Source organism: Apodemus sylvaticus, chromosome 20 (assembly GCF_947179515.1).
Source record: "Apodemus sylvaticus chromosome 20, mApoSyl1.1, whole genome shotgun sequence".
Classification (NCBI taxonomy): Eukaryota; Metazoa; Chordata; class Mammalia; order Rodentia; family Muridae; genus Apodemus; species Apodemus sylvaticus.
In genome coordinates, this window is record NC_067491.1 from 45,548,387 (window position 1) to 45,566,242 (window position 17,856).

Sequence of the window (17,856 nt, forward strand, 5' to 3'; positions counted from 1 at the left end):
CAATGGTCAGAGGATAAATGTCAGCAGCTGGCCCTTTCAAGTTGCCAGGCAAGGTAGCTGGGGTTATAGGTGTGTCAACATAAGACCACAGAAAAGATGATATTTTGAGCTATAAATTTAAGAGGGCATATAACATGTATAAATTAAAGATTTAAATAAATTTACATGGCTTCATGACTCAATATCACTAAGAAACCAATTCTCCCCAAATAGACATAGATTTAAGATAACTAAAAGTAAAATTTCATTAGGATGGTAGAAACAACATGCTGATTTAAAATTCATATAGAAATGCAGAAGACCTAAAATAGCTTTCAAGAAGATGAACAAAGTTAGTGGCATTATACAAATTCAATATTTATAAAAAAGATACAGAAACCAAATTAGCCTGATACCAGTGTAAATAATGGATCAATAAAACACAATACAGCTTTCAAACCACAGATCCAAATTTAAAGTGAATTGATTTCCAACAAAGGGACAACACTAATTCTCTGTGGAAAAGGATTTTGTATGTTAAGAGCCAGGGGCCAACATGCATTAACATAAAGGGTTTCAGTGGGATCCTAGTCACCCCACATCTCCCTCATTTCCCTCCTGTTCTCACCATTTCCTGCCTTTTGCCAACCAGTTTCTCATCTATGTTTCTGTCTTGTTTTGGTTTTTGGTTTTGGCAGCCCGGTAAATTTAATAAAGGTTGCTTACAGGACCACGGTTGACAGACTATCTACATAAGTCTACATGTCTTGCTAGTGGCTGCACTACTGAGGAAAACCTCTCTGTGTTCAATCTCTCTGTGTCCACTCTGCTTTCCAATCTCAATTTACACTGTTTGCTCTGCATGGTTATTTTCGTAAATGCTAGAAAATAAAACAATTTTGAATAGCGAGTTTTTCGACATAAGCGCTTAAAGCCCAGAAGAGGATGGGGACCCATAGACCACATGGTGTCTTCTATGCACAGATACATCTTGTTCAGCTTGCAAAATTATTTTCAAAAAATATGAACATGGTTCTAACATTAAAAATAGGGACTGGTTATTAACATTGTGACGGGGTATCTAGACTGCTAAAATATCAGGTGTGGCAAAACCCCACACTTACCCTTTGTGGGAAAAGCTCAGCAGGCTCTGCAGAAACTTGAACAGTGAGACACAGTCACTGCTCATTACTAGAGAAGAGCCCCTACACACATCACCACAGAGTGTGACAATGCAGTGTGGCAAGAACCGGACCAAGACACTACCATACAAATGAAAATAGGAGAAAAAGGAGATGGGGAAGAGTGCTCGATTGGTGGTGATAAAGAAGACAACTTTAGCTGGCCAGTGGTGGCACACTCCCCTAATCCCAGTACTTGGGAGGCAGAGGCATGTAGATCTTTGAGTTCAAGGTCAGCCTGGTCTACAGAGTTCCAGAACAGCCAGGGCTACACAGAGGGAAAAAAAAAAACAAAAAAACAAAAAAGAGAAACAGCTTTGGGAAAGCATTCCCTGAGACATGCTTATTTAAGATAAAGTTTCTACTCGGAAACAAGACAGAGGACATTCAGACAGAGGCAGCAAGTAATATGGCTGAGGCTTATGAAGGGTCCCATACAGTGGCCATATGCAGCTGTGCTGTAATATAGAACAGTATACCGTAGTATAAGGTGCTTTCATCAGAGAACAACGGTACACCTTGAGGAACCAGCACCAGCAGGGCAGACTTTCACTTTACTAGGACATGCTGTCTTCCTGTGAATCAGTTGCTCCTGTTCTCAGCAGACCACTGGCTCAACCCAGGTAGGAGAAGAATCAAAGAAAGACATGCATGCCGCGTGACTCTCGGCCCCACTGCCAACCCAAGAAGCTGACTTTCGTCAACCTATGAGCTAGAGAAATTCTTTGGGGCCAGGAGTGATGGTGCATGCCTTTAATCCCAGCACTCTGGGGGCAGAGACAGGAGAATTTCACTGAGTTTGAGGCCAGCTAGGTCTTCACAGTGAGTTCCAGGATACATGGTCTATGTAGAGAAACCCTGTTTCAAAACAAAATTCTTTGAGGGTAAAGAATGTTATAAGAAACTTTTTCTTGAAAACTTCAACATGAACCATTAAAAGATTTAGCAAAAGCTAAAGTCAGATTAGCTCCAAAATACCTCTCTGCTAACAGAGCTAGGGCTGAAATAAAGAACTGTAAGACCAGAAGGAAATGAGAACATTTAGTTGCAGAAAACTGATACAAAAACTGATAAATGTGGGTAGTGAGAGCAGAGATTCTCAAATGTGTGCCAAGCAGTATGCCATGTCCTACTTTCGGAACACGATAACCTCAGGGATCAGGCAGGTGGGATGGAGAGCGTGCTGCTCTGCAGAAGACCCGGATGCAGATCCCTGCACCTGTGTGGCAGCTCAAACTGTCTTAACTCGGTCGCAGGGAGCTACTGCGGTTCCCCTGGGTCCACAGTTACCAGGCACATAGAGTAAACATGCATACACAGGAAAAACACTCACATAAACATAAACTCACATAAACAATAAATACTTCTTTATCAATGTAATGGCCATCTACTAAAAGGGACCATGACTGATTCAAATGAGGAGCTAATCTGGGTCTGGGGCACAAGCCTGGAATCCAGCTACCCAGGAAGCCGGGCAAGCTCAAGACATGCTTAGGATGCAAAGAAAGTTCAAAGGTCTCCCTGTCTGGAAAACTTAGTGAGATCTTGTCTCAAAAACAGAAATAAACCTCAAAGGGCTAGGGCTACATCTTACTAGTTAAGCACTTGCTTGGCATCTATGGGGTGCTAGGGTCTACTCCCAGAAATGGGAAGAAAAGAAAAGCATAGGGAGGTAAATGAAAAAGATTAACCCTGAAAATAACGAGTAGTGACACACAGTGTTCTCACAATGCTGAAGAGGGGTCAGCAGGTAACAGTGCTGATTATTCTTTTGGAAGATGATTCCCAGCACTCCGTGTGACTGTTGGGAACCATGTATACCCCCAGTTCCAAGAGACCAGATACTCTCTTCTGGCTTCCATGAACACCAGGCACACACATGGTTCACAGACAGACATGCAAGCCAAACACCTATACACATAAAATAAATACATCTTAACAACCACCAAAAACCAGAATACAATTAGAATAGCTCATCTTCAGTAAGATAAGCACTGACCAGCAGACGCTATGTTAAAGAGGGCAATGGAGAAAATGCACCAGATTGTGGCTGGACTATACATTCTGAGTGCCTGACCCAGACGACTTACTGAATGTACACACAAGATCAGAGTTGTCCCTGAATGCCTGTATAAACAAAAAAATTGTAATTGCACTACAGTAAAGTAATTTCAAAAGTTTCTAAAAGTTTGACAATTTTGTGGTGAGATCCAGATTTCTAAGTGTCTACAGAGGAGCAAGAGGAGCAAGAATGGCAAACAAGACCACTGTGACAATTGACCACCAATGCTTATTAACTGTCCCATTAGTCCAAGCTATGTAGTGAGTTGCATAATGTCATTGAAATATTTTTTGTCTTTTGTTTGGACCTGGTGTGTGTGTGTGTGTGTGTGTGTGTGTGTGTGTGTTATCTGATATCCCTATTTGCCGGAGCTATGTGCAGGTGGCACAGCTCGCCACTGATGAAAGGCTACCCAATGGCAAACGGAACCAATACCATGATTATGACTCTATTTAAATTGTACAGATCAAAATTGATATTAAGCACACAATAATCTCTTAAGGCCTTCAACGGAGAATGAGAAGTTACCAAAACATTTTTATGATCAAAAAAAGTCTTTGGACCTTAGTAATCACATTAGACTACGAAGCCATACACAATAAAACATCAAATGCTAGTTACTATTGCCTAATACCTGGCTGTAAATTATCAAACTCTCCTTTGCAACATCAAAAAAGGATGGTGACAACTTTCTGAGTTGCCAAACCTTGTCCTTTAACAAAAACAAAGAACCATTCTAAAGGAGTATTTACATGAACTTGTAGCTATCTACTTTTTTAAAATGAGGTCATTTTTATGTGGGGCACAATCCGTGCTTACAGAAAGGAAATGAAAACTGGGGAACAGAAGTATTACCTGAGGGACCAAAGGTCCCTTTTCCTGGAGAAAGCAGGCAGTCAGCTGCCAGGTCCTTAGATGCTTCTGGTACTCACTTAGGTGATGGTGCAATTCACAGCACACCAATCTCCACCACAGCCAGCAGGGACCGCTGTAGGGAATGGGGACACAGGGGACACAGAAGGGGGCAAGTTTAAGGGAAGGAAGGAAGAGGAGTGAAATATTCAGCTGTGATGTGCTTAGAAGAACAGTTGTATCTCACACCAGATCACCTGCAGGCAGACACTGCTACATCTGCAAACACACTAACCACTTGGGCTCCTCACCCTCTCCACCATGCCATTACTCTCCTGTGGAACAACCACTTTCAAATGCATATAAAAGTACCAACAAGGGACTGGAGAGATGGCTCAGCAGTTAAGAACACTGTACTGAAGCTGGGCGGTGGTGGCTCACACCTGTAATCCCAGCACTTGGGAGGCAGAGGCAGGTGGATTTCTGAGTTCGAGGCCAGCCCGGGCTACCTCAAAAAAAAAAAAAAAAAAAAAAAGAACACTGTACTGCTCCTGCAAAGGTCCTGAGTTCAAATTCCAGCAATCACATGGTGGCTTACAGTCATCTGTAGTAATGAGATTTGATGCCCTCTTCTGGGGTGTCTAAAGACAGTTACAGTGTACTTGCATATAATAAATAAATAAATCTTAAAAAAAAAAAAAGCACCAACAAAAATGAGACTGCTATGTGGAATAAACCTTATATAAAGACTGCAGTGAATAACTTAACATTAAATAAATTCAGACACTCTATAAAACAAGCAACTTACAAATAAAATTACCAAGTCAGTGAAAACTGTAGTTCTCATGTCTGAATACCGAAGCATACATACCATTACCTATGAAAAATAGTTCAGCCTAGTGTGGTGGTTCACATCTGTACTGCCAGTAGTCAGGAGGCAGAGGCAGGGGAATTATTGTGAGTTCAAGACCAATTTGGGGTACTAAGTGTGTTCCAGCCTAGCCTAAGTTATGGTGCTGGACCCTGCCTCTTAAAGAAGGAAGGAAAGGAGACAGGGAAGAAGAGAGGGGCAAAGAAGAAAAATAACTCATAAACCAGAGAATGTTCCAGTAATGAACTGTATCTGTATATCCAAGTTTCTTAAAGGGTCTGGAGAAACACATCAGCTGTTAACAATACTGGCTGCCCTTTTAGACTCAGGTTCAATTCCCAGCACCTAGAGTGGCTCAATTTTTTAAATCTACCAAAAATCTGCAACTTTGAGAACAAGCAACTTATATCCTATGCACATGTGTGCGCACACACACACACACACATGTATAGGTACTACATGCTTATCTGGTGCCTACAGAGGCCAGAAGAGGGCGCCAGATCCCCTCGAACTGGAATTAAAGATGGTTGTGAACCAGTGGGTGGGTGCTGGGAACTGAACAAGTTCTGCATGAACAGCAGCTGCTCTTAACTCCTGAGCCACCTCCCCACTCATATAAACTTATTTCTCTAGGCAATCAGTGTATTTCTGAACTTGTACATTCAGTTTCTACCACAGAAGCTAAAGGAGCAATAAGGAACAAACCAATCAGTACTGGCCTTGACCATTAGGACTGTCTGTCCATAAAGAGAATGCAACCACAGAACTAAGGACAACAACCAAACAAGTGTTGTTTTAATACGCATGCACGCATGTATGCATGCATACATACATACATACATACAAAATAAATACCAATCAAATCTTAAAAATGAAGGTAAGTAAAGACTAGCTTCATTAAAACTGCTCACAGGAAATGTCCCTGTAAATGAGGCCTGTCCTAAAAGGACATAAACAGCCTTATTTATAATAGCTAGAAGCTGGAACCCAGATGTTCCTTAACAGATGAATAGATACAGAAAATGTGGTATATTTACACAATGGAATACTATTCAACTATTAAAAAACAATGATTTGGGGGCTGGAGAGATGGCTCAGTGGTTAAGAGCACTGACTGCTCTTCCAGAGGTCCTGAGTTCAATTCCCAGCAACCACATGGTGGCTCACAACCATCTGTAATGGGATCTGATGCCCCCTTCTCGTGTGTCTGAAGACAGCAACAGTGTACTCAAAAAATACAATAAATACAAAAACAAAAAACAAAAAAAAAAAACAATGATTTCACAAACTTTGTAGGTAAACAGATTGAACTAGAAAATATCATCCTAGCCAGGCAGTGGTGGTGCACGCCTTTAATCCCAGCACTTGGGAGGCAGAGACAGATTATAAGTGTACCTCATAATAATGCAATAAATAATATAATAAAACCAAATGTCAATTACAAACCTTTAAATCTAAGTTATGTGGACCTGAATGGAAAACTTTTGGATTATGTTCAGGGAAAAGGTAATTTAATAAAAATTATTCTTAGGATATACTTAGGATTTCTGAGTTCGAGGCCAGCCTGGTCTACAGAATGAGTTCCAGGACAGCCAGGGCTACACAGAGAAACCCTGTCTCGAAAAACCAAACCAAACCAAACCAAAATAAACAAACAAAAAAATCCAGAAAATATCATCCTGAGTGAAGTAGCCTAGACTCAAAAGGACATATATGGTAAGTACTCACTGATATCCCCACTGATAAGGGGATATTAGCCCAAAAGCTCAGAATACCCACAATAGAACTCACAGATCATATGAAGCTTAACAAGAAGGAAGACCAAAGTGTGGATGCTTCAAACCCACTTTAACGGGAAACACAATAATCATGGGAGGCAGAGGGTGGGAGGAACCTGGTGGGAGAGGGAGGGGAGGAAAAATGGGGGGCAGGACCAGGTATGGGAAGAGACAGGAGAGAAGTCCAGAGGGCCAGGAGAATGAAGTGAAATAAGTTGCAGTGGGGGTTGGGAATCTTGGGGAACCACTAGAAAGTCCCAGACGCCAGGGGTTAGAGAGGTTCCCAGGATCCAGTGGGGATGACATTAGCTGAAATACACAACAGCAGGGAGAGAGAACCTGAAGAGACCGCCTCCAGGAGGCAGACATCTAGAAGCTGACCCTCAGCAACTCTACGGCATCTATCTACCTTGCTACTAGTTTTTCACCTGCATAACTAACTATCTCCATTGGCCTTTTCCTTCTTCTCTTGTCCCATTGCTCGCACACCGGCCAGGGTGAGCCTTTGCTTAAAAATTATATATATATAAACTCCAGTGATTTCCAACCTCACTTCAGTGTAAAAACCAGTCATTACCAGTTTCCACATTGATTCTGGTTATTAAGAAACTTTGTCCCAGCAAATACAGAAATAAAACCTGAAACTCAGGGCTGGAGAGATGGCTTGTGATTAAGAGCATTTATTTGCTGCTCTTCCAGGAGGCCTGGGTTTGGTTCCCAGGGCTCACGAGGAAGGACAGAAATTCCCAGTGGGTAACAGGTTGTAGAGATGAAGGATACAAGGGGCCCTGTCTTCTACCGAGCCTGTGCTGGCCTCCAGCCCACAAAGTAGCCAGGAATGACCTTGAATTCCTGAGTTCCCTTCTCCACATGGCACACACTAGGGCTGCAGGCAGGCCCTGCATGGCTCTGCACTTCACAGCTGGCGCCCTACATAGCCCTCAGAGCCCTGTGCACACAGCCGAGCATTCTAGATCTGAAGCTGGAGAGCCCACGTCTTTTTCTCCCTGTACTTCAACATGATCTGGACATCGTCATTGTCGTCCGGTGCAGATCAAACTCGGGGCTCTGAGCATGCCAAGCAAGCTCCTCACCACTGAGGTCCACCCCACAGCTGTGGCCTGGGCTTTCTTCCCTACTTCACTCTAGTTGGCCTCACTGAAGACCTCAACATATTTCAAAATAACAAGCAAGCTACCACCGTCAGGGCTGTTTGCCTTGGCTCCCACCACCCCTTTCCGGTCTTGTTAACTACATTCCAGTTGAGCATTCCTGACTGCCACAATCGGGACTAACTACGAACCCCATCCCTACCTTCCTATCCCCTTTTTGTTACTGTTTAAACTGCACTCAACACGGTTACATGTTCTCTGTTTACTATTTATTGATTACCCTCATTGTCGGATTCAACATAACACCCTGAGTGTGTGCGGAGGGTTCTGTCGAGCTTTCTCATTGCTATGTTCTCAGTGGAACAGAGTAGGCATCTAGTAACTTACTTGTTAAAAAACTAGCATAGCTAATGTCAACATACACGTACTACTAGGGATTCCATTCAAATGAATACTATAAAAAAACAAAATTACTTTTAAATAATCTCAATTCTTTTAAAAGTAAATTCATTTGTAATCCAAAAAGGAACCAAGTTTTCTCAGTTGCCTAATCTAAGGAAACCAACTCACAAATTTCATACAGCAGTGAAGTTTAGAAATAAGCTAAAATCCCTATTTATGCTTCCTAGAACAGAACAGAATCAATTAAAGTCATCCTTGCATCTGTAGTGCTCTAATATGTGGGGTGTGGCTGTATGAGCGCACATGCGTGCTCAGGATCTGAAATTTCCCTTCCAGAGGTCCTGAGTTCAATTCCCAGGAACCACATGGTGGCTCACAACCATCTGCAAAGGGATCCCATGCCCTGTTCTGATGTGTCTGAAGACAGCTATAGCAACAGTGTACTCACATATATAAAATAAATTTTTTTTAAAAAAAAAAGGCTCTGAAATGCACATATCCCTACAAACTGTCCAGCTTTATTACAAAATGTGGGCCAGAGGTCCGGGCTCAAGCCTGAATTCATAGCACTTGCAAGCTGGACGCAGGAAGATCAAGAGTCCCAAACAAGGGCTGATGAGATGGCTCAGTAAGGACGCTTGCCACTAAACCTGATGACCTGAGTTCCGTTCCTAGGACCTCCATGGAAGAATGAGATCTAGCTCCCACAAGTTGTCCTCTGACTTTCCACATGTAAACCACAGCATGCAAGCACCCAACACACACAGTAATTACCTAGAAATGCTGAGTCCCAAGCAAAGCTGTGCTAAATAGCAAGACCTTACATCAAAACAAGACAAAAACAAAAACGAGAAATCATGAGAAAACCCAGTCTCTGAATAGAGATCTAGCTACTTGTGACTTTGTGCAGGAGTTTGTATACGGACACATATATGTGCACGCAGACACTAACACCTGACACCTTCTTCTTTACCCGCTCTCCTTTTTGCTTACCTTTGGGGCAGACTGCCTCACTAAACATGAAGCTCACTGTGCCCACTGGACCAGCAGGCCAGCACGCTCCAGAAAGCCTCCCAGCCTTCCCAGCCCTGGGATTACAGACACTCACTGCTGCATGGGGTCATGTGTGGGTGGTAGGGATCTCAACGCAGGTCTTCACAGGTGTGCAGCAGGCGCCTCGCCCACAAGCCAACTCCTCAGCCTGTACTCACCCTTTTAAACTGTCCTTTCCCCTTAGTTTACAAAATGACTCCTACTGAGACATTCAGGTTGTCTCTCCTACTGCTATCCTTGGAGCAGGCCTGGACCCAGAACCTTTTCAAATCTGGTTCTCCAAACACACAGTTACTGATACTAGGTTCTGAAGGATACAGCATCCTTCCAATGCATAAGTTACTCCAAGTCATTTGCAGATGTTATATTTCTCCTTTAGATAGTGTTCCTGGACCCAGATGCCACAAACAAGACTTCTATACTAACTATATCCTTGTATTAGCTGGAATTACTTATTAGCAGTCAACCACAACCCAGGTATGAAGTTCAGTTTCCTTAGCAAATGAGGCCCATGAAAATCTAATTTAGCTAAGCCTATTATTGACACCAAAGTGAGCAGCAATCTCGATTCAAAATAATTCTCTCTCTAACCAGATCTTTGCTGTCTGTGACGGTTTGAATGTGAACACCCTCCACAGGCCCCTGTATTTGAATGCTTGATCCTTAACTTGATGGAACTATCTGGGAAGGATTAGGAGGTGTGGCCTTATTGGAGGAGATGAATCGCTGGAGGTGTGGAGGGGGCAGGCTTTGGGGTTTCAAATGTCCATGTTATTCCCGGTTGGCTTTCTTTCTTTGTCGTGTGCTCATGGATAAGGATGTAAGCCCAGTGTTACATACCTGCTGTCATGCTCCCTGACGTGACAGCCACAGACTCATCCTATGGAAATGTAAGCCCCCAGCTAAATGATTTCTTTTATAAACTGCTTCACTCGTCATGTCTCTTCACAGCAGTAAAGGGAACTGAGACACTGCCCCACTCTTTACCATGACAAACTGATCTATGAATAGCTACAACTGGGCCATAAAAATTTTCTCTCCCAAGAATTTAAAACTTGGCAGGAAAGATCAGAGAGTAAGAGTCCTAACTCCAAAGTTGCAATTTTCAATCAGGTGCAATTTTATCCTCTGGGGAACTTTTGGAAACTCCTAGAAATATTAAACACCCCACACTGCATGGAGTAGTCCTCTACAGCAAAGAACTGTCTAGTTGACTATCTGAAACTGACAGGCTTTGCTCTAAGATGAAGGCCCAGGGAAATTCTGTCTTCTGCCTGTCTCAGGGTATGTGGTCAGATCTTCCTCTGAACCTGTGACCCACCCAATAGCTTCAAATAGATTTCCCTTTTTACTTAAATTGACACATTTCTGTTGCCTGCAGACAAAATAACCATAGCTACCAAAGTTATCAAGCTCAATCATTTGATATACATCTACATATTTTAAACCAGTTTCTCAGCCTTTTGACTGCTGACATTCAGGCCAGATGGGATTTCATCTTAGAGGTCTGTGCTGGCTGTGCATGGCAGTGTCTGGCAGCATCCCTGGCCTCTACCTACCAGGTCACAACCTTCCAAGTACGGCACAATAATCAAAACCATCGCCAAATGTCCCAGAGGAGCAAAGTACCAGTGTTTGACAGCCACTGCTTCAAACAGGACAAAGACTCCACCCCAGGAGGTACAGTCTACCAAGGGAACTCTTAATCTGCAGAAAAACCTGTGTAGCATATACTATGTCCTGAGGCTAAGCGACGGGAGGCAAGCATTTGTACTGAGATCTTTCTTATCTCTTTTCAGGCCCCAGTTTAATTAAATGTGTACTTTTTGTCCCAGTCTGTCTTCTGCCTACGTCAGGGTATGTGGTCAGATCTTCCTCTGAATCTGTGACCCACCCAACAGCTTCAACTACATTTCCCTGCACATATACCTACACACATGTGCACAGGGAGACTAGAGCAACAGATAAAATGGTGTAACAAGGGCGAAATGACAGGTAGTTCCTGCTCCATCTTCCTTTCTTAAATGTGAATGTTTTAAAGAACTTCCTATTTCCTCGTGGGGGAAAAAAAGAAGATTCCCTTGTAACCTTCCACCTTCAACACATACTCGGTTCTGACCTAACAAATCTGGGTACTTTATCAGTCAAGGCTTTTCCTGTTTCATTTCTCTTAAAATATAACACTTCTAACCTCTTCCTGTCTCTCTTCACACACCCCATAGTTGGTTCAGAGCAGTCAAGTCTATAAACTTTCATTAAAGCAAGAGGTATTTAGGAAACAAACATTGGGCAAGAAATAAAGATACGACTTACAACACTCAAGCCATGCAGTATTTACTTAAAGCATAAAGTGTGTATCCACACTTGTCCAATATGCCAACTTCAAAAGTGCCGCCCAGCCTCCAGTACTGCCAGTTTTAATCTTAAAATCTTAAGTTTCACTCAGAGTGACCATTCTATTTTTCTAGACAGTCTTCTTCCTGGAAGAGTCCCTGCAGGAAAGCCTGTAAGAACTTGGACATTTTCCTAATTTTTCCTCTAGGATGGTACAGGTTCCCCCTCCTCCAATGCATTCCAGCATTCAGGGCTGGCCTCAGGCTACGCTGTCAAGAATGATCTTGATCAGACAGCTTCTACCTCCTGAGTGCAGAAACTAGAAATCTGTCATCACACCAGGTTTATAAGCTGGTTAAGGTGTTAGGCATTGAACCCAGGGCATCATTCATGCCAGGCCAGCACTCTACCCAGCCTGATAAACTGAGTTCCACCTCCAGAATACACGTGGTAGTGAGAACCACTTATCCTCAGACTTCCTTTCATAGGCTGGATCAGGTACATATGTGCACACTTGAATGCATACATAAGTAAATAAAAAATATAATGATTTTTTTTAAAAAAAACTACCAATGGTTTCTCCATTTAAAAAGAAAGAAAATGCTAATGTTTTAGAAACTTTCTAATTTAAAAAGAAGTCAGAAAGATTATAATGTAATCCTAAGGACTTAACTCTAAGTATGTGGGAGTTTATCTATGTGATAGAGTAAGCCATTACACTCTTGCTCTTAAGAGGTCTTCCCAAATGGACTTATACAAGAGAATTAAAGGATAATGCCCTAAGGCACTTATCGACTGAATTAAATTTTCTTTTAGGCATACAGAGTAGTACAGTACCATTATTCTTGGGAGAGAAATAGACAATAAAATCCTTGTCTATGGATCTGAATTTTCTTATGGATCTAGAAATAGGCAATGGTGAAGTATATCTCATGAGTCAGACTTATGCTAAGTAATAGACATTATTCAAAATAAGGTGACTCAGTATTGCACTACCTATATAATTAAAAAAATATTTCCAATAAAGCATGGTAGCACACACCTGTAATCTTAGCACTCAGGAAGGTGAGGCAGGATGACACCGAACTTGATTGAGGGTAGCCTGGGATTTGTTATGAGTTACAGGACAGCCTGAGCTACATAACCTGTTTCAAATACACACACACACACACACACACACTTTCTAATTAGTGATATTAGAGAACCAAACACACGGTCACAAACTTTGCTATAGTTCGATACTTTATGTATAATACTGTGTGTATTAAATTTTATTCAATATGATTGATGTCAGGAAAATATCTGCTGAATCATAGTATTGTTTTTGTTCAATATGTTCTCAACTGTAAAATATATACATACATGTATACATATACACATATTCAGAAAATGAAGACTTATGTTTACTATACAAGTCTATCATTAAACCCGAGAATCTTCCTTTAATCAGTTAAAAGCATCCATTAACTTACAAATAACAGAGGAGAGAAGGAGATCCTAACCAAGAGCTTTTAATTCCCTGTCACCAACTTGGAACAGGATCCTACATTTAGCCTGTGTCTTGAGACAAATATGGAGAAGCCAAGAGCAGCAACAAACTGCCAGTTTCCTGAGTCATGTTTCTGACTAAAAAACTGTGTTATGAAATGGAAAGAATGACACGTCTGGGGTTTAAACACCAGAGGCGTTAACTCCCTGAACTCAAGGGTCTCGGAGGCAAAAATCGGAAAACTCTCCAGCAAGAACGCCGCGGGACTGAAAACCACTTCCATGGGGAACTTGCCGAAGCTGAGAACTCCCTGCCTATTTCCCTAAAACAAATCCGAACTGTGCAAACAACACACCCTCCCGTGCAGCGGAGCGGGAACGCCAGGTAGGGGGGCCTCCCCCGAGAACAATCACAAGGTTAACGTTTCCCTGGCACACACACGCACACACACCCCAGTCCTCCTCGGTTAACGGAACCGCTCTGCTCCGAGCCCGGGGAGCTTCCCCGCCCGCCCGCCCGGGTCCCAGCCCGCCCCCATCCACCCAGCACCTGGGTGACGCCGGGGACGTCATCAGCCCCGGCCCCCAGCGGAGACCCCGGCCCGCCGAGCCCCGCCGCCCTCCGCGTGACTCCCGAGGCCGGTCGGGGGCGCCTGCAGCACCGGCAGAGCCCGAACCTGCGACCTGTACCCCGGAGCCGGCGGCCAGCGGAAGGGACAGGAGCCGCGCGCTCGCTGACCTGGAGAGGTGCTTCAGGATCTGTTTCTTGATGATCCCAGCCATGGTGCCTGCGGGGCTCGAGCGCCGCTCTCTCGCCGCTCCTCACAGCCTCCTCTCTTCGCGGCGGTCTCCTCTCGGTCCCGCCTCACCGGGCCGGAGGAGAAGCGCCGGAGCGCTCACTCTCAGGAGAGACTCGAGGCCCTGGCCGAGGCCACAGCCGCCGCAGCCGCCGCCGAGGACCCGGAGCATGACGCTCAGGCCGCCGCGGCCGCCGCCAGCGCCATCTTGGCTGCACCATCACCTAAGAGACCGGGGGCGGGGAGAGCGGCCGGGGGCGGAGCGAGCTCGAGGTGGGCGGGACCTGTGGGAGTTCCGGGAATCTTCAGCCGCCCACTTCGGACTCCCACTGGGTCCCCGCTGCCCGGATTCTGCGGGACCAATCGACTCCTGTTCCCAGAAGCTACTTGGGCTTTCATCCTTTCTTCATCTCCCCTTCATCTTGTTTGCGTCTCTATCACCGACTTTCTCTTCCTAGTCTTGCTTCTTCATTTCCTCCGAACTCAACTTTCTGCTCTACAAATAGCTCTGTTTGCGTTACTTTTTTGGCCATCTCAGCTTTTTATTTCAAGTTTCTTTTGTCAAGATCCTTCCCTTAGACTAACGGCTGCAATTTAATGTTTCCGTTCGTTAGTCTAACCTTAAAGGAAGTAAAATTGACAGCATGTCAGATTTAACCGAATATATCTAAACACCTAGAACTTAGAAAGTCGAGGGCCAGTGAGATGGCTTAGCCAGAAAAAGTACTTTTCTTTTCTTTTTTGGGGGGGTGGGTGTGGGGTTGAATCAGGGTTTCTCAGTGTAGCCCTGGCTGTCCTGGAAATCACTCTGTAGACCAGGCTGGCCTCGAACTCAGAAATCTGCCTGCCTCTGCCTCCCAAGTGCTGGATTTTAGGCGTGCGCCACCACTACCCGGAAAAAGTACTTTTCAAGCAAGCTTAATTATCTGAACTTGGTGCCCAAAGCACCCTGAAGGAAAGAACTGTTCTCGAAAGTTAAACTCTGGCCACACACACACACACACACACTCAGTAGAAATTTTACAATGGAATGCCCAAATTGAAGTCCTGGTTCTAATATTTTTTCTAGCGATGTTAACCTGGAAAGATCTTTTTCACCTTTAGCTTTACTTAGTGTATGTATGTAAATATGAATGTGACTTTGGTCACACAAGTAGGGGTCACACAAGAGAGAACAGCCCTGGGTATAAAGCCTCACTTTCTATCTCTTCCTTAACAGCTGCTTGCATACTGGCTCCTGGGATCCTCTTGTTGGTCTCTTGTTACCTCTCCCATATTGCCTAAAGAGTGCTAGGATGCCGGCCAGTGGTGGTGAACACCTTGGGAGGCAGAGGCAGGCGGATTTCTGAGTTCGAGGCCAGCCTGGTCTACAGAGTGAGTTCTAGGACAGCCAGGGCTATACAGAGAAAACCTGTCTCGGAAAAAAAAGGGGGGGGGGAGGCAGGAGGGCTGGGATTACAGATTTCTGGCTTTGTGTGAATTCTGAAGACTCAAGTTCAAGTCCTCATGCTCACATAGCAAGTGTATTGTCTGCTAAGCCAGCTCTCCCAGCCAGTTAACCTCGCTTTTAATCATCTTTGAAATATAGTGTCTGCCCTTAGAGATGGTTTGGCAGGGACCCCACTAGGTACTGTTGATGGGTCTGGGTCATATTGGCTAGCCACCCTTTGAGGAAGCAGGTATAAATCACTAAAAGATTTCAAAAACAGTTGGGAGATAGACAGTTCAGCCATTTGAGGTGGGAAGAACCTGTATTAAAGTTAACAGTGCTTGAAGCATGCCATGTTTATCAAACAAGAATTTGCTAACACAAATACTGTGTAGGAATGAAAGCAATCTGAGCTATTTGAAAGGAATCAAGCTGGGTGTAGTGACACATGGGTCTGTAATCTCAGTACTCCCGGAACAGAGGCAGGAGGATTGCTATAAGTTTGAGGTCATCATGATCAACACCCTCTTTTAAAAAAAAAAAAGGAATCATGTTTTAAAAAATAACTACAGGGCGGTGGTGGCGCACACCTTTAATCCCAGCTCTTGGGAGGCAGAGGCAGGTGGGTTTCTGAGTTCAAGGCCAGCCTGGTCTACAGAGTGAGTTCCAGGACAGCCAGGGCTATACAGAGAAACCCTGTCTCAGAAAACCAAAAAAAAAAGAGGCTTCCTTCCTTCTTGGGGCTGGAGAGGTGGCTCAGCAGTTAAGAGCACTGATTGCTCTTCCAAAGGTCCTGAGTTCAATTCCCAGCAACCACATGGTGGCTCACAACCATCTGTAATGAGATCCCCAATGCCCTTTTCTGCTGTGTCTGAAGACAACAACAGTGTACTAACAACATATATAAAATAAATACATCTTTAAAAAAAAAAACTACAAAGCAGAGATTTTTATTATTTGGACGTAGGATTCATAACAACTCATAAAAATGCCTGTCCTGGGACTGACTCCCACTTGGAAGCTGGCACGACAGACGTGTGCTGTGCTTCAGAGCCTTACTAGACTAGAGAAGACCGCCTGTAGCTGGCCATGTCCTGACCCTGGCCAGGTGACTCATTCACAGTCTCCACCCAGAAGCCTGCTTCTCTCAGTCTCTGAGCTTCAGTAAGATAGCATTCCTTATCCCCAGGCCCATCCCTTTCTTCAGATCACCTGGAGTCCCTCATCTTAGAAATAACTGTAGGTGGAAATCAGCTGTATTTACAGAGGAGTAAATGTTAAAAGTAACATGGGATTGACAAAGAAAAAGCTTTGGATTAACCTAACCTGCTTTGACCTGATTAAGAACTATTAAGGACAAACAAACATAGAGGAACAGAACTCAAGGAAGTTCTTGAGGCCCAGACAGCCTCTGACCTCAGTACAAACTGGATAGTCTAGTGTACTTCAAACTGCCAACGCCCACAGGCACCTTTCCTCCGCCCTGGAATTCCTACAGAGTCATAATAACTCTGATTATAGCAGCTCGCTGTCATCATCATTTTAGTTTAAGGGCTGGAAATATGGCTGAGTGGTTAAGAGCACTGACTGTTCTTCTAGAGGAAGTGAGTTCGAATCCCAGGATCCACAGGGTGACTCAGACCTGTTTGTAACTCGGAGATCTGACACCCTCACACAGACATACATGCAGGCAAAACACCAATACACATAATAGTAAAATTTTAAAAGTTTAGTTTATGGGGCTGGAAAGACAGCTCAGCTGTTGAGAGCACTGACTGCTCTTCCAAAGGTTCTGAGTTCAAATCCCAGCAACCACATAATGAAATCTGATGTCCTCTTCTGGAGTGTCTGAAGACAGCTACAGTCTATTGCCAGACAGTGGTAGCACAGGCCTTTAACCCCAGCACTTGGGAGGCAGAGGCAGGCGTATTTCTAAGTTCAAGGCCAGCCTGGTCAACAGAGTGAGTTCCAGAATATCCAGGGCTGCACAGAGAAATCCTGTCTCAAGAAAATAAAAATTTCGTTTATGTGTACTCATAGTACATACAAGTGTATGCAAAGGTTAGGAAAAAGATTGGTGCAATTAATCTTTAGTATCTTTAAGATTATTTGGAGCCCTTTGATTTTAAAAACATTATATCCAAAAGGACACTTACATACCATTTATTTATTGGTTAATTGAGGTATAATAATTTGTATGGATCTATAACCCACATGTCAAATCTAACTTGGCTATGGTGTGGAAAATTAATTTTAAAGTTTAAAATGAGCCAGACAATGGTTGTGCATGTCTTTAATCCCAGTACTGTGGAGGCAAAGGAATTCAGAGCTCTTAGTTTGAGACCAGCCTAGTCTCCAGAGCAAAGAGTTCCAGGTCTCAAAGAAAGGAAGGAAGAAAGAAAGGAAGGAAGGAAGGAAGGAAGGAAGGAAGGAAGGAAGGAAGGAAGGAAGGAAAGGAAGCAAGGAAGAAAAAAACTTTTTTTTTTTTTTGATTTTTCAAGACAGGGTGTCTCTGTGT

The 17,856-nt window shown here is 43.7% G+C and overlaps 1 protein-coding gene across 2 annotated transcripts in view; it reads right to left on the reverse strand.

Moving 5' to 3' along the window:
* Positions 1 to 14,148, reverse strand: part of Bltp3b (bridge-like lipid transfer protein family member 3B) — a 73,628-nt gene extending 59,480 nt beyond the window's left edge. Inside the window, exons 1-2 of one of the 2 annotated variants that reach the window (XM_052164768.1) lie at positions 13,852 to 14,148; positions 4,078 to 4,210 (exon numbers count right to left, since the gene is read on the reverse strand). Coding sequence is in view for 1 of the 2 variants with exons in the window: in XM_052164767.1 (XP_052020727.1) it covers positions 13,852 to 13,895 (44 nt within the window). In the remaining variant the exon portion in view is untranslated. The remainder of the gene's footprint in view (positions 1 to 4,077; positions 4,211 to 13,851) is intronic. The other variant, XM_052164767.1, reaches the window with a different exon arrangement.
* Between the last annotated feature and the right edge of the window lie 3,708 nt (positions 14,149 to 17,856).